At 39.4% G+C, this 24,938-nt stretch overlaps 5 protein-coding genes across 5 annotated transcripts; all 5 read right to left on the bottom strand.

Annotated features, from left to right (window-relative positions):
- Positions 1-1,911: 1,911 nt before the first annotated feature.
- On the bottom strand, positions 1,912-2,971 carry LOC147632467 (fe(II)/2-oxoglutarate-dependent dioxygenase 4-like). Its single transcript, XM_086806984.1, has 3 exons — positions 2,858-2,971; positions 2,512-2,774; positions 1,912-2,296 (listed from the first exon to the last, which is right to left on the bottom strand). The coding sequence occupies exons 1-3, from the start codon at positions 2,969-2,971 to the stop codon at positions 1,912-1,914; spliced, it is 762 nt and encodes a 253-aa protein (XP_086663110.1).
- Positions 2,972-6,537: 3,566 nt separating this feature from the next.
- LOC147632466 (fe(II)/2-oxoglutarate-dependent dioxygenase 4-like) lies at positions 6,538-7,597 on the bottom strand. Its single transcript, XM_086806983.1, has 3 exons — positions 7,484-7,597; positions 7,138-7,400; positions 6,538-6,922 (listed from the first exon to the last, which is right to left on the bottom strand). The coding sequence occupies exons 1-3, from the start codon at positions 7,595-7,597 to the stop codon at positions 6,538-6,540; spliced, it is 762 nt and encodes a 253-aa protein (XP_086663109.1).
- A 3,463-nt stretch (positions 7,598-11,060) lies between these two features.
- Positions 11,061-12,120, bottom strand: LOC147632465 (fe(II)/2-oxoglutarate-dependent dioxygenase 4-like). Its single transcript, XM_086806982.1, has 3 exons — positions 12,007-12,120; positions 11,661-11,923; positions 11,061-11,445 (listed from the first exon to the last, which is right to left on the bottom strand). The coding sequence occupies exons 1-3, from the start codon at positions 12,118-12,120 to the stop codon at positions 11,061-11,063; spliced, it is 762 nt and encodes a 253-aa protein (XP_086663108.1).
- Positions 12,121-15,685: 3,565 nt separating this feature from the next.
- On the bottom strand, positions 15,686-16,745 carry LOC147632464 (fe(II)/2-oxoglutarate-dependent dioxygenase 4-like). Its single transcript, XM_086806981.1, has 3 exons — positions 16,632-16,745; positions 16,286-16,548; positions 15,686-16,070 (listed from the first exon to the last, which is right to left on the bottom strand). The coding sequence occupies exons 1-3, from the start codon at positions 16,743-16,745 to the stop codon at positions 15,686-15,688; spliced, it is 762 nt and encodes a 253-aa protein (XP_086663107.1).
- A 3,567-nt stretch (positions 16,746-20,312) lies between these two features.
- LOC147632463 (fe(II)/2-oxoglutarate-dependent dioxygenase 4-like) lies at positions 20,313-21,372 on the bottom strand. Its single transcript, XM_086806980.1, has 3 exons — positions 21,259-21,372; positions 20,913-21,175; positions 20,313-20,697 (listed from the first exon to the last, which is right to left on the bottom strand). Exons 1-3 carry the CDS (start codon positions 21,370-21,372, stop codon positions 20,313-20,315), a joined length of 762 nt encoding a protein of 253 aa, XP_086663106.1.
- Positions 21,373-24,938: the final 3,566 nt, after the last annotated feature.

Here is a 24,938-nt window from a genome sequence, read left to right as displayed (position 1 = left end):
GTATCATTTGAGGAGTAATTTAGGAACTTATTATAGCCAAAAACCTTGGTGGTTGATACCTTTTAATAGCATGCTTTACCTTAAAAATCAATGTTCTTTTAAGTTTAAAATTTGTTCCTCAAGGTTTGCTATAAATGAGAATAGATAGTATTACTAGAAAACAATAAGGGCCCTTTCCCAATGCAATATAATGGCATTAGGAGACTATAGTGCATGTGTCCAAACAATTACACAATAATTAAGGTTTGCGGAGCATCATCAAAGAGCTAGATCTACGGATCTATAGGTGCCATGCCATAATGTTGAGGTGAGCAAAAAGAAGGGACAAAAAATTCGACAATGATTTTGCTAGGTATTTCAAATAAGTCACTGCTACCATGGATCATGCCATTAGAGATGTTATTTTGTCCCAATTGATAGTTCACCCTTGTATTAAGAGTTTTCAGGATGCAAACATAAATTTTCAAAGATAGTGTTCAGGTGGATTAGTTCATTGCTAAATGCCAAGGCCTCATTTGACATTAACACTTAAGTAGCCTCATGGATGTTATAAATTCATGCCCAAGAAAACTCTATCTAGTGAGAAGCATAATAATTTAGGAAGATGGAGCATTGCTACTAGTCATGTGCAAAAGGCTAGCATTGCTGCTAGTCATGTCTAAGAGGCATTAATAATCTTTACACAAGAGATGAAGTACTTAGTAATTTCATGCATTGCTTACTTAGTAGTGTCATGCATTACTGCTGGTCATGTGTAAGAGGCATTAATAATCTTTACACAAGAGATCAAGTACTTAGTAATGTCATTTTGAGAAGGTTGATAGCAAGATAAGGTGCCCCAAATGTTCTCACCAAATGGGTCATTATGACATGCTTTCCATCTTATGAGTCATTTCTTAGTCAAGATCTTATATATTTTTACCAAACAACTAAATGTCAAGTTATGGAGGTTTAGCAAGTCCTCTATTGAGGTTTTGTGATAAAAATATCAAAGGCTAGGCATTGTATTAATTCCATGAGCTATGCACAAGGTGAGTGAGACACATATGCCAAAGACACAAACACAAAGAGAGAGAGAGAGAGAGAGAGAGAGAGAGAGAGAGAGAGGTTTGGCAACTCCTTGATTGAGGTTTTGCACAAAAAAATATCAAAGGCTAGGCATTGTACAAATTGCATGGTGGTCACGAGTTGTGCACAAGGTGATTAAGATAGATACATGAGAGAGAGAGAGAGAGAGAGAGAGAGAGAGAGAGAGAGAGAGATGATATGATAAAGCTCAATTGAGAGAAAGTATTACATGACTCAATGATGGTTGATCGATTAATGATGAAACCCTTTCATGAGTACATACATTTGTAGGCTAGTAGCCTTATCCTTTGACCTATACAAATCACACACACACACACACACACACACACACACACACCTACCTTGTTGGATTCAAGGTGGATCGGAGCACACATTAAACCTCATTCTTAAGCATAATCAAACTAAGCTGAAGTCAGTAAGAATGCACTAACTAAATGAGAATTATGTGGGCGAGATTAAGTTGTAAAATGAGAACATATCTTATTGAAAATGAGAGGCCTAATATACAGGCAAGTACATTGAGAGAGAGCCTAGCTCTACTTTTATCACCTCTTTATATCCCACTCCTTTGGAAGAAGGGAGGGATTAGTGTAATATATTAGTGTAATATATAAATATCTCACACATTACGTGAGGTTTGTTTCTTTTTAATCCAATTGTTGGGTGGGGAGGGGGGTGGGGGAGGTGTGGTTGTTGGCAAAGGGGAGGGGAAGGGAGTATTGATCCCATGCGCCTGTTGTTTGGCAAAGAGGAGGGGGAGTATTGATCTGCACTCCTTGCTCCCAATATCTTTGAGCTACCGTAATATATCGTATATATATCCTAAGAGAGGTGGTTATAACATAGGTTGAAGATGTCACAAACCTCCATTTGATCCGCCAAGAGAACCACAAAAACGTTGGGTCGATACTTGAGTTCAACCCATTCACCAGATGGGGACTGCACTTGTAAGCCGCCAACCTCATCTTGTAAGAGGCAGGTAAGAGTGCCCACGTCCGTGTGCTCTTTGAAGCCGATAGTAGCAGCATTGGGGTCCAAGCACGGAGGGTAAAAGTTGAGGGTGAGGACTACTCTCTCAATTGTGGGAAGCCCTTTTTTGCTTTTGTGGTTATCCATGCTTTCCTTCCCAATAAGGCTCTCGAACACAGCATCGTACAAATCATTGCCAAGCTTTTGTAGATCATGCCCAAAGTCGAGAAGGCTTTCCCTACACACATAACCATCCAAACAAGACCCACATTGGTCATACATTTCCTTATTCAAAGATCCGAAAAGAATGGTGAGCTTTGCTTTTATAGCAAGTGAGCTCTATGTTTTGTGCAATGATCGGATCAACCCAAAGTGTTAACTAGCATAATGTCGACCTTATTAAACAAAAGTAATCCTCAATTAATGACCCCTAATAACAGTTCAAGGCACTACCCGAAGATTTCACGGGCGTCTTGGAAGCCGTCGCAGATGCCCGGGCGGCGGCGCACCTTCACGATTTCCAGCCAGTTGGTGGCCTCTGTGAGCTCGTTGCTCATGAAGTTCATGCCATCGTCCCGCCTCGTCGTTGTGAAAGCCCGCTTGGCCTCGGCCGGCTGCTCGTAGAACTTCCGAGCGGCCACCCACATGCCCTCGATCACGCGATCGGGCACCCCGTGATGCACCACCTGCTCATTATTATCATACGACGATACTGACTGATTAATAAATCAATCAAGCGAATACCTCCCTCTCAACAAAATATATGCTGCTTGACGTAAATAAGGAGGTAGTGTTATACCTGGAAGCAGCCCCACTCCTCGCACGCACGGGAAAGCTCCTGCAGCACAGCGCTGCGCCCGTCGCCTAACAAGCCCTGGATGTCGATGGTGGGAGGAACTTCGCGAGCCGCCATGTCGATGTCGGTAGTGTGTGCTCTCTAATGATAATAATAATAATAGGTAGGATTTTCCCTTAGTGTAAAGGGAAAAAAAAAATTACCCACTGGCTGGCTGCTGCCCTACTATTGTGGCCCCCACTTCTCTTCAATAAAGAGGAAAAGAAGGGTTCCAAAAACATTTCTTTCTGTACTTATAACCATTAATATTTTTTGAAGAGGAGAAAAACGTTTCCTCTTCAATAAAGAGGAAAAGAAGGGTTCCAAAAACATTTCTTTCTGCACTTGTAACCATTAATATTTTTTGAAGAGGAGAAAAACGTTTCCTTAAGAACCAAGGATTGCATCCTTGAACAACTTGTCCTTCACACATTCATAACCCCTATAAAATAATAGCAAAAGAAAGGGTTCCAAAAGCATAGGTTGGTACTTCGCGTTATTATTTTTGACATGAATACAACGGATTCTTAAAGCAACGACTACTAATATTTTTGGATGTGAAAAGAATAGCTTCTTAAAGCAAGGACTATAGTTTTAAATTATGCGTTGTTAGTCTCATCCTAGATTTTGCTTTATATGAGATTCACCATGACAATTCACTATTCTGTTTACACATGTATAGGTATGCTATAAATTTCACCTTATATAAGATTCACTATTCAAGTATTTTTACACACATGTGTACAGACGAAGCATCTCTCACTCTCTCTCTCTACATACATACACACACACACACACACACACACACACACACCCATTCCATGTTCTCATGATACAAATACTTTACCTATATTTAAGGTTCAAAGGTGGATACTCCTTCAAATTTTACGTACAAGGAATTTTTATGAAGATCACATCAATATAGTGCAAAAGGACTTCGCCCACTACCACAGTAGTCCGTTTTGTATACGCAGTAGGGTTGTTGCAAGATCAGGGTGTCCAGTTTTATCCAGCTTATGCTGGGGACTGGGACAATTCTTGGACAACAAATTTGGGGGGAAAAGGTACTTCAAACGAGATCAAGAAACTAATAGAAAATACACATACACTCAGAATTTAACCCCAATATAACTTAAATTAATATAAATTAGTCCAATTTATCAAAATTGACCAAAAATATGATAAAACAATAAAAAAATGATCTTTCCATACTTAGAGTGATCTAATTTTTTTCCCATAGATGCACCAATACAAGTACACTAGTCCCTATAGGTTCTAGATGATTTACATCAAAAATATAATTTTACTAATTAGATTATTAGTATTTGCAGGCCTTCTGATAGCCTGGAAGAATTTCAGAAAAGAGATCATTAAACATCAAACCATTGGATTTGCCATAACTATCTAATGCTTAATTAGATTATGCAACTATATTCCCAACTTTGCATGTGACGTTCCAACAAAAGAACTTGACAGGAACTTCCTTCGTTAGCTAGGAGAGATTGGCCACTAAAGGTAAATAAATGCCTGTTTTTTTACTATTTACAGCGTGCCTGAGTGAACAAAACTGGGCACCCTGATCCTGCAACCACCCAGTACCATACTACGGAGTTAACTACCAGGTGCGCCACATCCTAGAATTTTGTAAAAGGTGTACTTTTGTATGCCCAAAATACATATTTGGCAAAAATGTATGGTGAGAATTACCATAAGATAGGGATCCTAGGTGACTAAGTATCATTTGAGGAGTAATTTAGGAACTTATTATAGCCAAAAACCTTGGTGGTTGATACCTTTTAATAGCATGCTTTACCTTAAAAATCAATGTTCTTTTAAGTTTAAAATTTGTTCCTCAAGGTTTGCTATAAATGAGAATAGATAGTATTACTAGAAAACAATAAGGGCCCTTTCCCAATGCAATATAATGGCATTAGGAGACTATAGTGCATGTGTCCAAACAATTACACAATAATTAAGGTTTGCGGAGCATCATCAAAGAGCTAGATCTACGGATCTATAGGTGCCATGCCATAATGTTGAGGTGAGCAAAAAGAAGGGACAAAAAATTCGACAATGATTTTGCTAGGTATTTCAGATAAGTCACTGCTACCATGGATCATGCCATTAGAGATGTTATTTTGTCCCAATTGATAGTTCACCCTTGTATTAAGAGTTTTCAGGATGCAAACATAAATTTTCAAAGATAGTGTTCAGGTGGATTAGTTCATTGCTAAATGCCAAGGCCTCATTTGACATTAACACTTAAGTAGCCTCATGGATGTTATAAATTCATGCCCAAGAAAACTCTATCTAGTGAGAAGCATAATAATTTAGGAAGATGGAGCATTGCTACTAGTCATGTGCAAAAGGCTAGCATTGCTGCTAGTCATGTCTAAGAGGCATTAATAATCTTTACACAAGAGATGAAGTACTTAGTAATTTCATGCATTGCTTACTTAGTAGTGTCATGCATTACTGCTGGTCATGTGTAAGAGGCATTAATAATCTTTACACAAGAGATCAAGTACTTAGTAATGTCATTTTGAGAAGGTTGATAGCAAGATAAGGTGCCCCAAATGTTCTCACCAAATGGGTCATTATGACATGCTTTCCATCTTATGAGTCATTTCTTAGTCAAGATCTTATATATTTTTACCAAACAACTAAATGTCAAGTTATGGAGGTTTAGCAAGTCCTCTATTGAGGTTTTGTGATAAAAATATCAAAGGCTAGGCATTGTATTAATTCCATGAGCTATGCACAAGGTGAGTGAGACACATATGCCAAAGACACAAACACAAGAGAGAGAGAGAGAGAGAGAGAGAGAGAGAGAGAGAGAGAGAGAGAGAGGTTTGGCAACTCCTTGATTGAGGTTTTGCACAAAAAAATATCAAAGGCTAGGCATTGTACAAATTGCATGGTGGTCACGAGTTGTGCACAAGGTGATTAAGATAGATACATGAGAGAGAGAGAGAGAGAGAGAGAGAGAGAGAGAGATGATATGATAAAGCTCAATTGAGAGAAAGTATTACATGACTCAATGATGGTTGATCGATTAATGATGAAACCCTTTCATGAGTACATACATTTGTAGGCTAGTAGCCTTATCCTTTGACCTATACAAATCACACACACACACACACACACACACACACACACCTACCTTGTTGGATTCAAGGTGGATCGGAGCACACATTAAACCTCATTCTTAAGCATAATCAAACTAAGCTGAAGTCAGTAAGAATGCACTAACTAAATGAGAATTATGTGGGCGAGATTAAGTTGTAAAATGAGAACATATCTTATTGAAAATGAGAGGCCTAATATACAGGCAAGTACATTGAGAGAGAGCCTAGCTCTACTTTTATCACCTCTTTATATCCCACTCCTTTGGAAGAAGGGAGGGATTAGTGTAATATATTAGTGTAATATATAAATATCTCACACATTACGTGAGGTTTGTTTCTTTTTAATCCAATTGTTGGGTGGGGAGGGGGGTGGGGGAGGTGTGGTTGTTGGCAAAGGGGAGGGGAAGGGAGTATTGATCCCATGCGCCTGTTGTTTGGCAAAGAGGAGGGGGAGTATTGATCTGCACTCCTTGCTCCCAATATCTTTGAGCTACCGTAATATATCGTATATATATCCTAAGAGAGGTGGTTATAACATAGGTTGAAGATGTCACAAACCTCCATTTGATCCGCCAAGAGAACCACAAAAACGTTGGGTCGATACTTGAGTTCAACCCATTCACCAGATGGGGACTGCACTTGTAAGCCGCCAACCTCATCTTGTAAGAGGCAGGTAAGAGTGCCCACGTCCGTGTGCTCTTTGAAGCCGATAGTAGCAGCATTGGGGTCCAAGCACGGAGGGTAAAAGTTGAGGGTGAGGACTACTCTCTCAATTGTGGGAAGCCCTTTTTTGCTTTTGTGGTTATCCATGCTTTCCTTCCCAATAAGGCTCTCGAACACATCATCGTACAAATCATTGCCAAGCTTTTGTAGATCATGCCCAAAGTCGAGAAGGCTTTCCCTACACACATAACCATCCAAACAAGACCCACATTGGTCATACATTTCCTTATTCAAAGATCCGAAAAGAATGGTGAGCTTTGCTTTTATAGCAAGTGAGCTCTATGTTTTGTGCAATGATCGGATCAACCCAAAGTGTTAACTAGCATAATGTCGACCTTATTAAACAAAAGTAATCCTCAATTAATGACCCCTAATAACAGTTCAAGGCACTACCCGAAGATTTCACGGGCGTCTTGGAAGCCGTCGCAGATGCCCGGGCGGCGGCGCACCTTCACGATTTCCAGCCAGTTGGTGGCCTCTGTGAGCTCGTTGCTCATGAAGTTCATGCCATCGTCCCGCCTCGTCGTTGTGAAAGCCCGCTTGGCCTCGGCCGGCTGCTCGTAGAACTTCCGAGCGGCCACCCACATGCCCTCGATCACGCGATCGGGCACCCCGTGATGCACCACCTGCTCATTATTATCATACGACGATACTGACTGATTAATAAATCAATCAAGCGAATACCTCCCTCTCAACAAAATATATGCTGCTTGACGTAAATAAGGAGGTAGTGTTATACCTGGAAGCAGCCCCACTCCTCGCACGCACGGGAAAGCTCCTGCAGCACAGCGCTGCGCCCGTCGCCTAACAAGCCCTGGATGTCGATGGTGGGAGGAACTTCGCGAGCCGCCATGTCGATGTCGGTAGTGTGTGCTCTCTAATGATAATAATAATAATAGGTAGGATTTTCCCTTAGTGTAAAGGGAAAAAAAAAATTACCCACTGGCTGGCTGCTGCACGAGATAAAAGGATAAGTTATGGGTGGGGTGTGCTGTGCCACACATCATAGCACGAGATAAAAGGATAAGTTATGGGTGGGGTGTGCTGTGCCACACATCATAGCACGAGATAGTGATGGGTGTGCTCTCTAATGGTTGTTTTTTTTTAATGAAAAACTATTGGCTGCTGCACGAGATAAAGGATAAGTTATGGGTGTGCCACCACACAGCACAGCACCAGATACAGGACAAGTTATGGGTGTGCTCTCTAATAGCCACACAGCACAGCAGGACAAGTTATGATGGGTGTGCTCTCTAATAGTTAGGATTTTCCCTTAGTGTAAAAAGAAAAAACTGTCCTTCAATGTAAATATCAACTTCTTAAATTGAGAAAATCCGGTTGGTTGTAATTTGCTAAGGCTTGAATTTATTGATTCAACAATTTTTAAGTTTCAGTTATAAGACCATGGTGGGTAACGTATGCATTTTTTCAATAAAAACCGTTTCAACTTGATGGTTGTCCTTTGTTTCATTGGTTAGAAAAGCAAGTTTAATTTCTGCTATTGTGGCCCCCACTTCTCTTCAATAAAGAGGAAAAGAAGGGTTCCAAAAACATTTCTTTTTGTACTTATAACCATTAATATTTTTTGAAGAGGAGAAAAACGTTTCCTCTTCAATAAAGAGGAAAAGAAGGGTTCCAAAAACATTTCTTTCTGTACTTGTAACCATTAATATTTTTTGAAGAGGAGAAAAACGTTTCCTTAAGAACCAAGGATTGCATCCTTGAACAACTTGTCCTTCACACATTCATAACCCTTATAAAATAATAGCAAAAGAAAGGGTTCCAAAAGCATAGGTTGGTACTTCAAGTTATTATTTTTGACATGAATACAACGGATTCTTAAAGCAACGACTACTAATATTTTTGGACGTGAAAAGAATAGCTTCTTAAAGCAAGGACTATAGTTTTAAATTATGCGTTGTTAGTCTCATCCTAGATTTTGCCTTATATGAGATTCACCATGACATTCACTATTCTGTTTACACATGTATAGGTATGCTATAAATTTCACCTTATATAAGATTCACTATTCAAGTATTTTTACACACATGTGTACAGACGAAGCATCTCTCACTCTCTCTCTCTACACACACACACACACACACACACCCATTTCATGTTCTCATGATACAAATACTTTACCTATATTTAAGGTTCAAAGGTGGATACTCCTTCAAATTTTACATACAAGGAATTTTTATGAAGATCACATCAATATAGTGCAAAAGGACTTCGTCCACTACCACAGTAGCCCGTTTTGTGTACGCAGTACCATACTACGGAGTCAACTACCAGGTGCGCCACATCCTAGAATTTTGTAAAAGGTGTACTTTTGTATGCCCAAAATACATATTTGGCAAAAATGTATGGTGAGAATTACCATAAGATAGGGATCCTAGGTGACTAAGTATCATTTGAGGAGTAATTTAGGAACTTATTATAGCCAAAAACCTTGGTGGTTGATACCTTTTAATAGCATGCTTTACCTTAAAAATCAATGTTCTTTTAAGTTTGAAATTTGTTCCTCAAGGTTTGCTATAAATGAGAATAGATAGTATTACTAGAAAACAATAAGGGCCCTTTCCCAATGCAATATAATGGCATTAGGAGACTATAGTGCATGTGTCCAAACAATTACACAATAATTAAGGTTTGCGGAGCATCATCAAAGAGCTAGATCTACAGATCTATAGGTGCCATGCCATAATGTTGAGGTGAGCAAAAAGAAGGGACAAAAAATTCGACAATGATTTTGCTAGGTATTTCAGATAAGTCACTGCTACCATGGATCATGCCATTAGAGATGTTATTTTGTCCCAATTGATAGTTCACCCTTGTATTAAGAGTTTTCAGGATGCAAACATAAATTTTCAAAGATAGTGTTCAGGTGGATTAGTTCATTGCTAAATGCCAAGGCCTCATTTGACATTAACACTTAAGTAGCCTCATGGATGTTATAAATTCATGCCCAAGAAAACTCTATCTAGTGAGAAGCATAATAATTTAGGAAGATGGAGCATTGCTACTAGTCATGTGCAAAAGGCTAGCATTGCTGCTAGTCATGTCTAAGAGGCATTAATAATCTTTACACAAGAGATGAAGTACTTAGTAATTTCATGCATTGCTTACTTAGTAGTGTCATGCATTACTGCTGGTCATGTGTAAGAGGCATTAATAATCTTTACACAAGAGATCAAGTACTTAGTAATGTCATTTTGAGAAGGTTGATAGCAAGATAAGGTGCCCCAAATGTTCTCACCAAATGGGTCATTATGACATGCTTTCCATCTTATGAGTCATTTCTTAGTCAAGATCTTATATATTTTTACCAAACAACTAAATGTCAAGTTATGGAGGTTTAGCAAGTCCTCTATTGAGGTTTTGTGATAAAAATATCAAAGGCTAGGCATTGTATTAATTCCATGAGCTATGCACAAGGTGAGTGAGACACATATGCCAAAGACACAAACACAAAGAGAGAGAGAGAGAGAGAGAGAGAGAGAGAGAGAGAGAGAGAGAGAGGTTTGGCAACTCCTTGATTGAGGTTTTGCACAAAAAAATATCAAAGGCTAGGCATTGTACAAATTGCATGGTGGTCACGAGTTGTGCACAAGGTGATTAAGATAGATACATGAGAGAGAGAGAGAGAGAGAGAGAGAGAGAGAGAGATGATATGATAAAGCTCAATTGAGAGAAAGTATTACATGACTCAATGATGGTTGATCGATTAATGATGAAACCCTTTCATGAGTACATACATTTGTAGGCTAGTAGCCTTATCCTTTGACCTATACAAATCACACACACACACACACACACACACACACACACCTACCTTGTTGGATTCAAGGTGGATCGGAGCACACATTAAACCTCATTCTTAAGCATAATCAAACTAAGCTGAAGTCAGTAAGAATGCACTAACTAAATGAGAATTATGTGGGCGAGATTAAGTTGTAAAATGAGAACATATCTTATTGAAAATGAGAGGCCTAATATACAGGCAAGTACATTGAGAGAGAGCCTAGCTCTACTTTTATCACCTCTTTATATCCCACTCCTTTGGAAGAAGGGAGGGATTAGTGTAATATATTAGTGTAATATATAAATATCTCACACATTACGTGAGGTTTGTTTCTTTTTAATCCAATTGTTGGGTGGGGAGGGGGGTGGGGGAGGTGTGGTTGTTGGCAAAGGGGAGGGGAAGGGAGTATTGATCCCATGCGCCTGTTGTTTGGGGAAGAGGAGGGGGAGTATTGATCTGCACTCCTTGCTCCCAATATCTTTGAGCTACCGTAATATATCGTATATATATCCTAAGAGAGGTGGTTATAACATAGGTTGAAGATGTCACAAACCTCCATTTGATCCGCCAAGAGAACCACAAAAACGTTGGGTCGATACTTGAGTTCAACCCATTCACCAGATGGGGACTGCACTTGTAAGCCGCCAACCTCATCTTGTAAGAGGCAGGTAAGAGTGCCCACGTCCGTGTGCTCTTTGAAGCCGATAGTAGCAGCATTGGGGTCCAAGCACGGAGGGTAAAAGTTGAGGGTGAGGACTACTCTCTCAATTGTGGGAAGCCCTTTTTTGCTTTTGTGGTTATCCATGCTTTCCTTCCCAATAAGGCTCTCGAACACATCATCGTACAAATCATTGCCAAGCTTTTGTAGATCATGCCCAAAGTCGAGAAGGCTTTCCCTACACACATAACCATCCAAACAAGACCCACATTGGTCATACATTTCCTTATTCAAAGATCCGAAAAGAATGGTGAGCTTTGCTTTTATAGCAAGTGAGCTCTATGTTTTGTGCAATGATCGGATCAACCCAAAGTGTTAACTAGCATAATGTCGACCTTATTAAACAAAAGTAATCCTCAATTAATGACCCCTAATAACAGTTCAAGGCACTACCCGAAGATTTCACGGGCGTCTTGGAAGCCGTCGCAGATGCCCGGGCGGCGGCGCACCTTCACGATTTCCAGCCAGTTGGTGGCCTCTGTGAGCTCGTTGCTCATGAAGTTCATGCCATCGTCCCGCCTCGTCGTTGTGAAAGCCCGCTTGGCCTCGGCCGGCTGCTCGTAGAACTTCCGAGCGGCCACCCACATGCCCTCGATCACGCGATCGGGCACCCCGTGATGCACCACCTGCTCATTATTATCATACGACGATACTGACTGATTAATAAATCAATCAAGCGAATACCTCCCTCTCAACAAAATATATGCTGCTTGACGTAAATAAGGAGGTAGTGTTATACCTGGAAGCAGCCCCACTCCTCGCACGCACGGGAAAGCTCCTGCAGCACAGCGCTGCGCCCGTCGCCTAACAAGCCCTGGATGTCGATGGTGGGAGGAACTTCGCGAGCCGCCATGTCGATGTCGGTAGTGTGTGCTCTCTAATGATAATAATAATAATAGGTAGGATTTTCCCTTAGTGTAAAGGGAAAAAAAAAATTACCCACTGGCTGGCTGCTGCCCTACTATTGTGGCCCCCACTTCTCTTCAATAAAGAGGAAAAGAAGGGTTCCAAAAACATTTCTTTCTGTACTTATAACCATTAATATTTTTTGAAGAGGAGAAAAACGTTTCCTCTTCAATAAAGAGGAAAAGAAGGGTTCCAAAAACATTTCTTTCTGCACTTGTAACCATTAATATTTTTTGAAGAGGAGAAAAACGTTTCCTTAAGAACCAAGGATTGCATCCTTGAACAACTTGTCCTTCACACATTCATAACCCCTATAAAATAATAGCAAAAGAAAGGGTTCCAAAAGCATAGGTTGGTACTTCGCGTTATTATTTTTGACATGAATACAACGGATTCTTAAAGCAACGACTACTAATATTTTTGGATGTGAAAAGAATAGCTTCTTAAAGCAAGGACTATAGTTTTAAATTATGCGTTGTTAGTCTCATCCTAGATTTTGCTTTATATGAGATTCACCATGACAATTCACTATTCTGTTTACACATGTATAGGTATGCTATAAATTTCACCTTATATAAGATTCACTATTCAAGTATTTTTACACACATGTGTACAGACGAAGCATCTCTCACTCTCTCTCTCTACATACATACACACACACACACACACACACACACACACACCCATTCCATGTTCTCATGATACAAATACTTTACCTATATTTAAGGTTCAAAGGTGGATACTCCTTCAAATTTTACGTACAAGGAATTTTTATGAAGATCACATCAATATAGTGCAAAAGGACTTCGCCCACTACCACAGTAGTCCGTTTTGTATACGCAGTAGGGTTGTTGCAAGATCAGGGTGTCCAGTTTTATCCAGCTTATGCTGGGGACTGGGACAATTCTTGGACAACAAATTTGGGGGGAAAAGGTACTTCAAACGAGATCAAGAAACTAATAGAAAATACACATACACTCAGAATTTAACCCCAATATAACTTAAATTAATATAAATTAGTCCAATTTATCAAAATTGACCAAAAATATGATAAAACAATAAAAAAATGATCTTTCCATACTTAGAGTGATCTAATTTTTTTCCCATAGATGCACCAATACAAGTACACTAGTCCCTATAGGTTCTAGATGATTTACATCAAAAATATAATTTTACTAATTAGATTATTAGTATTTGCAGGCCTTCTGATAGCCTGGAAGAATTTCAGAAAAGAGATCATTAAACATCAAACCATTGGATTTGCCATAACTATCTAATGCTTAATTAGATTATGCAACTATATTCCCAACTTTGCATGTGACGTTCCAACAAAAGAACTTGACAGGAACTTCCTTCGTTAGCTAGGAGAGATTGGCCACTAAAGGTAAATAAATGCCTGTTTTTTTACTATTTACAGCGTGCCTGAGTGAACAAAACTGGGCACCCTGATCCTGCAACCACCCAGTACCATACTACGGAGTTAACTACCAGGTGCGCCACATCCTAGAATTTTGTAAAAGGTGTACTTTTGTATGCCCAAAATACATATTTGGCAAAAATGTATGGTGAGAATTACCATAAGATAGGGATCCTAGGTGACTAAGTATCATTTGAGGAGTAATTTAGGAACTTATTATAGCCAAAAACCTTGGTGGTTGATACCTTTTAATAGCATGCTTTACCTTAAAAATCAATGTTCTTTTAAGTTTAAAATTTGTTCCTCAAGGTTTGCTATAAATGAGAATAGATAGTATTACTAGAAAACAATAAGGGCCCTTTCCCAATGCAATATAATGGCATTAGGAGACTATAGTGCATGTGTCCAAACAATTACACAATAATTAAGGTTTGCGGAGCATCATCAAAGAGCTAGATCTACGGATCTATAGGTGCCATGCCATAATGTTGAGGTGAGCAAAAAGAAGGGACAAAAAATTCGACAATGATTTTGCTAGGTATTTCAGATAAGTCACTGCTACCATGGATCATGCCATTAGAGATGTTATTTTGTCCCAATTGATAGTTCACCCTTGTATTAAGAGTTTTCAGGATGCAAACATAAATTTTCAAAGATAGTGTTCAGGTGGATTAGTTCATTGCTAAATGCCAAGGCCTCATTTGACATTAACACTTAAGTAGCCTCATGGATGTTATAAATTCATGCCCAAGAAAACTCTATCTAGTGAGAAGCATAATAATTTAGGAAGATGGAGCATTGCTACTAGTCATGTGCAAAAGGCTAGCATTGATGCTAGTCATGTCTAAGAGGCATTAATAATCTTTACACAAGAGATGAAGTACTTAGTAATTTCATGCATTGCTTACTTAGTAGTGTCATGCATTACTGCTGGTCATGTGTAAGAGGCATTAATAATCTTTACACAAGAGATCAAGTACTTAGTAATGTCATTTTGAGAAGGTTGATAGCAAGATAAGGTGCCCCAAATGTTCTCACCAAATGGGTCATTATGACATGCTTTCCATCTTATGAGTCATTTCTTAGTCAAGATCTTATATATTTTTACCAAACAACTAAATGTCAAGTTATGGAGGTTTAGCAAGTCCTCTATTGAGGTTTTGTGATAAAAATATCAAAGGCTAGGCATTGTATTAATTCCATGAGCTATGCACAAGGTGAGTGAGACACATATGCCAAAGACACAAACACAAAGAGAGAGAGAGAGAGAGAGAGAGAGAGAGAGAGAGAGAGAGAGAGGTTTGGCAACTCCTTGATTGAGGTTTTGCACAAAAAAATATCAAAGGCTAGGCATTGTACAAATTGCATGGTGGTCACGAGTTGTGCACAAGGTGATTAAGATAGATACATGAGAGAGAGAGAGAGAGAGAGAGAGAGAGAGAGAGAGATGATATGATAAAGCTCAATTGAGAGAAAGTATTACATGACTCAATGATGGTTGATCGATTAATGATGAAACCCTTTCATGAGTACATACATTTGTAGGCTAGTAGCCTTATCCTTTGACCTATACAAATCACACACACACACACACACACACACACACACACCTACCTTGTTGGATTCAAGGTGGATCGGAGCACACATTAAACCTCATTCTTAAGCATAATCAAACTAAGCTGAAGTCAGTAAGAATGCACTAACTAAATGAGAATTATGTGGGCGAGATTAAGTTGTAAAATGAGAACATATCTTATTGAAAATGAGAGGCCTAATATACAGGCAAGTACATTGAGAGAGAGCCTAGCTCTACTTTTATCACCTCTTTATATCCCACTCCTTTGGAAGAAGGGAGGGATTAGTGTAATATATTAGTGTAATATATAAATATCTCACACATTACGTGAGGTTTGTTTCTTTTTAATCCAATTGTTGGGTGGGGAGGGGGGTGGGGGAGGTGTGGTTGTTGGCAAAGGGGAGGGGAAGGGAGTATTGATCCCATGCGCCTGTTGTTTGGCAAAGAGGAGGGGGAGTATTGATCTGCACTCCTTGCTCCCAATATCTTTGAGCTACCGTAATATATCGTATATATATCCTAAGAGAGGTGGTTATAACATAGGTTGAAGATGTCACAAACCTCCATTTGATCCGCCAAGAGAACCACAAAAACGTTGGGTCGATACTTGAGTTCAACCCATTCACCAGATGGGGACTGCACTTGTAAGCCGCCAACCTCATCTTGTAAGAGGCAGGTAAGAGTGCCCACGTCCGTGTGCTCTTTGAAGCCGATAGTAGCAGCATTGGGGTCCAAGCACGGAGGGTAAAAGTTGAGGGTGAGGACTACTCTCTCAATTGTGGGAAGCCCTTTTTTGCTTTTGTGGTTATCCATGCTTTCCTTCCCAATAAGGCTCTCGAACACATCATCGTACAAATCATTGCCAAGCTTTTGTAGATCATGCCCAAAGTCGAGAAGGCTTTCCCTACACACATAACCATCCAAACAAGACCCACATTGGTCATACATTTCCTTATTCAAAGATCCGAAAAGAATGGTGAGCTTTGCTTTTATAGCAAGTGAGCTCTATGTTTTGTGCAATGATCGGATCAACCCAAAGTGTTAACTAGCATAATGTCGACCTTATTAAACAAAAGTAATCCTCAATTAATGACCCCTAATAACAGTTCAAGGCACTACCCGAAGATTTCACGGGCGTCTTGGAAGCCGTCGCAGATGCCCGGGCGGCGGCGCACCTTCACGATTTCCAGCCAGTTGGTGGCCTCTGTGAGCTCGTTGCTCATGAAGTTCATGCCATCGTCCCGCCTCGTCGTTGTGAAAGCCCGCTTGGCCTCGGCCGGCTGCTCGTAGAACTTCCGAGCGGCCACCCACATGCCCTCGATCACGCGATCGGGCACCCCGTGATGCACCACCTGCTCATTATTATCATACGACGATACTGACTGATTAATAAATCAATCAAGCGAATACCTCCCTCTCAACAAAATATATGCTGCTTGACGTAAATAAGGAGGTAGTGTTATACCTGGAAGCAGCCCCACTCCTCGCACGCACGGGAAAGCTCCTGCAGCACAGCGCTGCGCCCGTCGCCTAACAAGCCCTGGATGTCGATGGTGGGAGGAACTTCGCGAGCCGCCATGTCGATGTCGGTAGTGTGTGCTCTCTAATGATAATAATAATAATAGGTAGGATTTTCCCTTAGTGTAAAGGGAAAAAAAAAATTACCCACTGGCTGGCTGCTGCCCTACTATTGTGGCCCCCACTTCTCTTCAATAAAGAGGAAAAGAAGGGTTCCAAAAACATTTCTTTCTGTACTTATAACTATTAATATTTTTTGAAGAGGAGAAAAACGTTTCCTCTTCAATAAAGAGGAAAAGAAGGGTTCCAAAAACATTTCTTTCTGCACTTGTAACCATTAATATTTTTTGAAGAGGAGAAAAACGTTTCCTTAAGAACCAAGGATTGCATCCTTGAACAACTTGTCCTTCACACATTCATAACCCCTATAAAATAATAGCAAAAGAAAGGGTTCCAAAAGCATAGGTTGGTACTTCGCGTTATTATTTTTGACATGAATACAACGGATTCTTAAAGCAACGACTACTAATATTTTTGGATGTGAAAAGAATAGCTTCTTAAAGCAAGGACTATAGTTTTAAATTATGCGTTGTTAGTCTCATCCTAGATTTTGCTTTATATGAGATTCACCATGACAATTCACTATTCTGTTTACACATGTATAGGTATGCTATAAATTTCACCTTATATAAGATTCACTATTCAAGTATTTTTACACACATGTGTACAGACGAAGCATCTCTCACTCTCTCTCTCTACATACATACACACACACACACACACACACACACACACACCCATTCCATGTTCTCATGATACAAATACTTTACCTATATTTAAGGTTCAAAGGTGGATACTCCTTCAAATTTTACGTACAAGGAATTTTTATGAAGATCACATCAATATAGTGCAAAAGGACTTCGCCCACTACCACAGTAGTCCGTTTTGTATACGCAGTAGGGTTGTTGCAAGATCAGGGTGTCCAGTTTTATCCAGCTTATGCTGGGGACTGGGACAATTCTTGGACAACAAATTTGGGGGGAAAAGGTACTTCAAACGAGATCAAGAAACTAATAGAAAATACACATACACTCAGAATTTAACCCCAATATAACTTAAATTAATATAAATTAGTCCAATTTATCAAAATTGACCAAAAATATGATAAAACAATAAAAAAATGATCTTTCCATACTTAGAGTGATCTAATTTTTTTCCCATAGATGCACCAATACAAGTACACTAGTCCCTATAGGTTCTAGATGATTTACATCAAAAATATAATTTTACTAATTAGATTATTAGTATTTGCAGGCCTTCTGATAGCCTGGAAGAATTTCAGAAAAGAGATCATTAAACATCAAACCATTGGATTTGCCATAACTATCTAATGCTTAATTAGATTATGCAACTATATTCCCAACTTTGCATGTGACGTTCCAACAAAAGAACTTGACAGGAACTTCCTTCGTTAGCTAGGAGAGATTGGCCACTAAAGGTAAATAAATGCCTGTTTTTTTACTATTTACAGCGTGCCTGAGTGAACAAAACTGGGCACCCTGATCCTGCAACCACCCAGTACCATACTACGGAGTTAACTACCAGGTGCGCCACATCCTAGAATTTTGTAAAAGGTGTACTTTTGTATGCCCAAAATACATATTTGGCAAAAATGTATGGTGAGAATTACCATAAGATAGGGATCCTAGGTGACTAAGTATCATTTGAGGAGTAATTTAGGAACTTATTATAGCCAAAAACCTTGGTGGTTGATACCTTTTAATAGCATGCTTTACCTTAAAAATCAATGTTCTTTTAAGTTTAAAATTTGTTCCTCAAGGTTTGCTATAAATGAGAATAGATAGTATTACTAGAAAACAATAAGGGCCCTTTCCCAATGCAATATAATGGCATTAGGAGACTATAGTGCATGTGTCCAAACAATTACACAATAATTAAGGTTTGCGGAGCATCATCAAAGAGCTAGATCTACGGATCTATAGGTGCCATGCCATAATGTTGAGGTGAGCAAAAAGAAGGGACAAAAAATTCGACAATGATTTTGCTAGGTATTTCAGATAAGTCACTGCTACCATGGATCATGCCATTAGAGATGTTATTTTGTCCCAATTGATAGTTCACCCTTGTATTAAGAGTTTTCAGGATGCAAACATAAATTTTCAAAGATAGTGTTCAGGTGGATTAGTTCATTGCTAAATGCCAAGGCCTCATTTGACATTAACACTTAAGTAGCCTCATGGATGTTATAAATTCATGCCCAAGAAAACTCTATCTAGTGAGAAGCATAATAATTTAGGAAGATGGAGCATTGCTACTAGTCATGTGCAAAAGGCTAGCATTGCTGCTAGTCATGTCTAAGAGGCATTAATAATCTTTACACAAGAGATGAAGTACTTAGTAATTTCATGCATTGCTTACTTAGTAGTGTCATGCATTACTGCTGGTCATGTGTAAGAGGCATTAATAATCTTTACACAAGAGATCAAGTACTTAGTAATGTCATTTTGAGAAGGTTGATAGCAAGATAAGGTGCCCCAAATGTTCTCACCAAATGGGTCATTATGACATGCTTTCCATCTTATGAGTCATTTCTTAGTCAAGATCTTATATATTTTTACCAAACAACTAAATGTCAAGTTATGGAGGTTTAGCAAGTCCTCTATTGAGGTTTTGTGATAAAAATATCAAAGGCTAGGCATTGTATTAATTCCATGAGCTATGCACAAGGTGAGTGAGACACATATGCCAAAGACACAAACACAAAGAGAGAGGGAGAGAGAGAGAGAGAGAGAGAGAGAGAGAGAGAGAGAGGTTTGGCAACTCCTTGATTGAGGTTTTGCACAAAAAAATATCAAAGGCTAGGCATTGTACAAATTGCATGGTGGTCACGAGTTGTGCACAAGGTGATTAAGATAGATACATGAGAGAGAGAGAGAGAGAGAGAGAGAGAGAGAGAGAGATGATATGATAAAGCTCAATTGAGAGAAAGTATTACATGACTCAATGATGGTTGATCGATTAATGATGAAACCCTTTCATGAGTACATACATTTGTAGGCTAGTAGCCTTATCCTTTGACCTATACAAATCACACACACACACACACACACACACACACACACCTACCTTGTTGGATTCAAGGTGGATCGGAGCACACATTAAACCTCATTCTTAAGCATAATCAAACTAAGCTGAAGTCAGTAAGAATGCACTAACTAAATGAGAATTATGTGGGCGAGATTAAGTTGTAAAATGAGAACATATCTTATTGAAAATGAGAGGCCTAATATACAGGCAAGTACATTGAGAGAGAGCCTAGCTCTACTTTTATCACCTCTTTATATCCCACTCCTTTGGAAGAAGGGAGGGATTAGTGTAATATATTAGTGTAATATATAAATATCTCACACATTACGTGAGGTTTGTTTCTTTTTAATCCAATTGTTGGGTGGGGAGGGGGGTGGGGGAGGTGTGGTTGTTGGCAAAGGGGAGGGGAAGGGAGTATTGATCCCATGCGCCTGTTGTTTGGGGAAGAGGAGGGGGAGTATTGATCTGCACTCCTTGCTCCCAATATCTTTGAGCTACCGTAATATATCGTATATATATCCTAAGAGAGGTGGTTATAACATAGGTTGAAGATGTCACAAACCTCCATTTGATCCGCCAAGAGAACCACAAAAACGTTGGGTCGATACTTGAGTTCAACCCATTCACCAGATGGGGACTGCACTTGTAAGCCGCCAACCTCATCTTGTAAGAGGCAGGTAAGAGTGCCCACGTCCGTGTGCTCTTTGAAGCCGATAGTAGCAGCATTGGGGTCCAAGCACGGAGGGTAAAAGTTGAGGGTGAGGACTACTCTCTCAATTGTGGGAAGCCCTTTTTTGCTTTTGTGGTTATCCATGCTTTCCTTCCCAATAAGGCTCTCGAACACATCATCGTACAAATCATTGCCAAGCTTTTGTAGATCATGCCCAAAGTCGAGAAGGCTTTCCCTACACACATAACCATCCAAACAAGACCCACATTGGTCATACATTTCCTTATTCAAAGATCCGAAAAGAATGGTGAGCTTTGCTTTTATAGCAAGTGAGCTCTATGTTTTGTGCAATGATCGGATCAACCCAAAGTGTTAACTAGCATAATGTCGACCTTATTAAACAAAAGTAATCCTCAATTAATGACCCCTAATAACAGTTCAAGGCACTACCCGAAGATTTCACGGGCGTCTTGGAAGCCGTCGCAGATGCCCGGGCGGCGGCGCACCTTCACGATTTCCAGCCAGTTGGTGGCCTCTGTGAGCTCGTTGCTCATGAAGTTCATGCCATCGTCCCGCCTCGTCGTTGTGAAAGCCCGCTTGGCCTCGGCCGGCTGCTCGTAGAACTTCCGAGCGGCCACCCACATGCCCTCGATCACGCGATCGGGCACCCCGTGATGCACCACCTGCTCATTATTATCATACGACGATACTGACTGATTAATAAATCAATCAAGCGAATACCTCCCTCTCAACAAAATATATGCTGCTTGACGTAAATAAGGAGGTAGTGTTATACCTGGAAGCAGCCCCACTCCTCGCACGCACGGGAAAGCTCCTGCAGCACAGCGCTGCGCCCGTCGCCTAACAAGCCCTGGATGTCGATGGTGGGAGGAACTTCGCGAGCCGCCATGTCGATGTCGGTAGTGTGTGCTCTCTAATGATAATAATAATAATAGGTAGGATTTTCCCTTAGTGTAAAGGGAAAAAAAAAATTACCCACTGGCTGGCTGCTGCCCTACTATTGTGGCCCCCACTTCTCTTCAATAAAGAGGAAAAGAAGGGTTCCAAAAACATTTCTTTCTGTACTTATAACCATTAATATTTTTTGAAGAGGAGAAAAACGTTTCCTCTTCAATAAAGAGGAAAAGAAGGGTTCCAAAAACATTTCTTTCTGCACTTGTAACCATTAATATTTTTTGAAGAGGAGAAAAACGTTTCCTTAAGAACCAAGGATTGCATCCTTGAACAACTTGTCCTTCACACATTCATAACCCCTATAAAATAATAGCAAAAGAAAGGGTTCCAAAAGCATAGGTTGGTACTTCGCGTTATTATTTTTGACATGAATACAACGGATTCTTAAAGCAACGACTACTAATATTTTTGGATGTGAAAAGAATAGCTTCTTAAAGCAAGGACTATAGTTTTAAATTATGCGTTGTTAGTCTCATCCTAGATTTTGCTTTATATGAGATTCACCATGACAATTCACTATTCTGTTTACACATGTATAGGTATGCTATAAATTTCACCTTATATAAGATTCACTATTCAAGTATTTTTACACACATGTGTACAGACGAAGCATCTCTCACTCTCTCTCTCTACATACATACACACACACACACACACACACACACACACACCCATTCCATGTTCTCATGATACAAATACTTTACCTATATTTAAGGTTCAAAGGTGGATACTCCTTCAAATTTTACGTACAAGGAATTTTTATGAAGATCACATCAATATAGTGCAAAAGGACTTCGCCCACTACCACAGTAGTCCGTTTTGTGTACGCAGTAGGGTTGTTGCAAGATCAGGGTGTCCAGTTTTGTCCAGCTTATGCTGGGGACTGGGACAATTCTTGGACAACAAATTTGGGGGGAAAAGGTACTTCAAACGAGATCAAGAAACTAATAGAAAATACACATACACTCAGAATTTAACCCCAATATAACTTAAATTAATATAAATTAGTCCAATTTATCAAAATTGACCAAAAATATGATAAAACAATAAAAAAATGATCTTTCCATACTTAGAGTGATCTAATTTTTTTCCCATAGATGCACCAATACAAGTACACTAGTCCCTATAGGTTCTAGATGATTTACATCAAAAATATAATTTTACTAATTAGATTATTAGTATTTGCAGGCCTTCTGATAGCCTGGAAGAATTTCAGAAAAGAGATCATTAAACATCAAACCATTGGATTTGCCATAACTATCTAATGCTTAATTAGATTATGCAACTATATTCCCAACTTTGCATGTGACGTTCCAACAAAAGAACTTGACAGGAACTTCCTTCGTTAGCTAGGAGAGATTGGCCACTAAAGGTAAATAAATGCCTGTTTTTTTACTATTTACAGCGTGCCTGAGTGAACAAAACTGGGCACCCTGATCCTGCAACCACCCAGTACCATACTACGGAGTTAACTACCAGGTGCGCCACATCCTAGAATTTTGTAAAAGGTGTACTTTTGTATGCCCAAAATACATATTTGGCAAAAATGTATGGTGAGAATTACCATAAGATAGGGATCCTAGGTGACTAAGTATCATTTGAGGAGTAATTTAGGAACTTATTATAGCCAAAAACCTTGGTGGTTGATACCTTTTAATAGCATGCTTTACCTTAAAAATCAATGTTCTTTTAAGTTTAAAATTTGTTCCTCAAGGTTTGCTATAAATGAGAATAGATAGTATTACTAGAAAACAATAAGGGCCCTTTCCCAATGCAATATAATGGCATTAGGAGACTATAGTGCATGTGTCCAAACAATTACACAATAATTAAGGTTTGCGGAGCATCATCAAAGAGCTAGATCTACGGATCTATAGGTGCCATGCCATAATGTTGAGGTGAGCAAAAAGAAGGGACAAAAAATTCGACAATGATTTTGCTAGGTATTTCAAATAAGTCACTGCTACCATGGATCATGCCATTAGAGATGTTATTTTGTCCCAATTGATAGTTCACCCTTGTATTAAGAGTTTTCAGGATGCAAACATAAATTTTCAAAGATAGTGTTCAGGTGGATTAGTTCATTGCTAAATGCCAAGGCCTCATTTGACATTAACACTTAAGTAGCCTCATGGATGTTATAAATTCATGCCCAAGAAAACTCTATCTAGTGAGAAGCATAATAATTTAGGAAGATGGAGCATTGCTACTAGTCATGTGCAAAAGGCTAGCATTGCTGCTAGTCATGTCTAAGAGGCATTAATAATCTTTACACAAGAGATGAAGTACTTAGTAATTTCATGCATTGCTTACTTAGTAGTGTCATGCATTACTGCTGGTCATGTGTAAGAGGCATTAATAATCTTTACACAAGAGATCAAGTACTTAGTAATGTCATTTTGAGAAGGTTGATAGCAAGATAAGGTGCCCCAAATGTTCTCACCAAATGGGTCATTATGACATGCTTTCCATCTTATGAGTCATTTCTTAGTCAAGATCTTATATATTTTTACCAAACAACTAAATGTCAAGTTATGGAGGTTTAGCAAGTCCTCTATTGAGGTTTTGTGATAAAAATATCAAAGGCTAGGCATTGTATTAATTCCATGAGCTATGCACAAGGTGAGTGAGACACATATGCCAAAGACACAAACACAAAGAGAGAGGGAGAGAGAGAGAGAGAGAGAGAGAGAGAGAGAGAGAGAGGTTTGGCAACTCCTTGATTGAGGTTTTGCACAAAAAATATCAAAGGCTAGGCATTGTACAAATTGCATGGTGGTCACGAGTTGTGCACAAGGTGATTAAGATAGATACATGAGAGAGAGAGAGAGAGAGAGAGAGAGAGAGAGAGAGATGATATGATAAAGCTCAATTGAGAGAAAGTATTACATGACTCAATGATGGTTGATCGATTAATGATGAAACCCTTTCATGAGTACATACATTTGTAGGCTAGTAGCCTTATCCTTTGACCTATACAAATCACACACACACACACACACACACACACACACACCTACCTTGTTGGATTCAAGGTGGATCGGAGCACACATTAAACCTCATTCTTAAGCATAATCAAACTAAGCTGAAGTCAGTAAGAATGCACTAACTAAATGAGAATTATGTGGGCGAGATTAAGTTGTAAAATGAGAACATATCTTATTGAAAATGAGAGGCCTAATATACAGGCAAGTACATTGAGAGAGAGCCTAGCTCTACTTTTATCACCTCTTTATATCCCACTCCTTTGGAAGAAGGGAGGGATTAGTGTAATATATTAGTGTAATATATAAATATCTCACACATTACGTGAGGTTTGTTTCTTTTTAATCCAATTGTTGGGTGGGGAGGGGGGTGGGGGAGGTGTGGTTGTTGGCAAAGGGGAGGGGAAGGGAGTATTGATCCCATGCGCCTGTTGTTTGGCAAAGAGGAGGGGGAGTATTGATCTGCACTCCTTGCTCCCAATATCTTTGAGCTACCGTAATATATCGTATATATATC

This window comes from Cibotium barometz, chromosome 13 (genome assembly GCF_041138505.1).
Source record: "Cibotium barometz isolate CiBa-2024 chromosome 13, ASM4113850v1, whole genome shotgun sequence".
Taxonomy (NCBI): Eukaryota; Viridiplantae; Streptophyta; class Polypodiopsida; order Cyatheales; family Cibotiaceae; genus Cibotium; species Cibotium barometz.
This window is presented reverse-complemented; position numbering and strand designations above follow the sequence as displayed.

Excerpts from the sequence above, each read along its gene's own strand:
- LOC147632467 (XM_086806984.1), bottom strand. The coding sequence starts at position 2,971 with ATGGCGGCTCGCGAAGTTCCTCCCACCATCGACATCCAGGGCTTGTTA. Across the intron at positions 2,775-2,857 it reads AGGAGTGGGGCTGCTTCCAG|TCAGTATCGTCGTATGATAA; the intron begins GTATAACACTAC and ends TTTATTAATCAG. Across the intron at positions 2,297-2,511 it reads GACGCCCGTGAAATCTTCGG|GGAAAGCCTTCTCGACTTTG; the intron begins GTAGTGCCTTGA and ends TTATGTGTGTAG.
- LOC147632466 (XM_086806983.1), bottom strand. The coding sequence starts at position 7,597 with ATGGCGGCTCGCGAAGTTCCTCCCACCATCGACATCCAGGGCTTGTTA. Across the intron at positions 7,401-7,483 it reads AGGAGTGGGGCTGCTTCCAG|TCAGTATCGTCGTATGATAA; the intron begins GTATAACACTAC and ends TTTATTAATCAG. Across the intron at positions 6,923-7,137 it reads GACGCCCGTGAAATCTTCGG|GGAAAGCCTTCTCGACTTTG; the intron begins GTAGTGCCTTGA and ends TTATGTGTGTAG.
- LOC147632465 (XM_086806982.1), bottom strand. The coding sequence starts at position 12,120 with ATGGCGGCTCGCGAAGTTCCTCCCACCATCGACATCCAGGGCTTGTTA. Across the intron at positions 11,924-12,006 it reads AGGAGTGGGGCTGCTTCCAG|TCAGTATCGTCGTATGATAA; the intron begins GTATAACACTAC and ends TTTATTAATCAG. Across the intron at positions 11,446-11,660 it reads GACGCCCGTGAAATCTTCGG|GGAAAGCCTTCTCGACTTTG; the intron begins GTAGTGCCTTGA and ends TTATGTGTGTAG.
- LOC147632464 (XM_086806981.1), bottom strand. The coding sequence starts at position 16,745 with ATGGCGGCTCGCGAAGTTCCTCCCACCATCGACATCCAGGGCTTGTTA. Across the intron at positions 16,549-16,631 it reads AGGAGTGGGGCTGCTTCCAG|TCAGTATCGTCGTATGATAA; the intron begins GTATAACACTAC and ends TTTATTAATCAG. Across the intron at positions 16,071-16,285 it reads GACGCCCGTGAAATCTTCGG|GGAAAGCCTTCTCGACTTTG; the intron begins GTAGTGCCTTGA and ends TTATGTGTGTAG.
- LOC147632463 (XM_086806980.1), bottom strand. The coding sequence starts at position 21,372 with ATGGCGGCTCGCGAAGTTCCTCCCACCATCGACATCCAGGGCTTGTTA. Across the intron at positions 21,176-21,258 it reads AGGAGTGGGGCTGCTTCCAG|TCAGTATCGTCGTATGATAA; the intron begins GTATAACACTAC and ends TTTATTAATCAG. Across the intron at positions 20,698-20,912 it reads GACGCCCGTGAAATCTTCGG|GGAAAGCCTTCTCGACTTTG; the intron begins GTAGTGCCTTGA and ends TTATGTGTGTAG.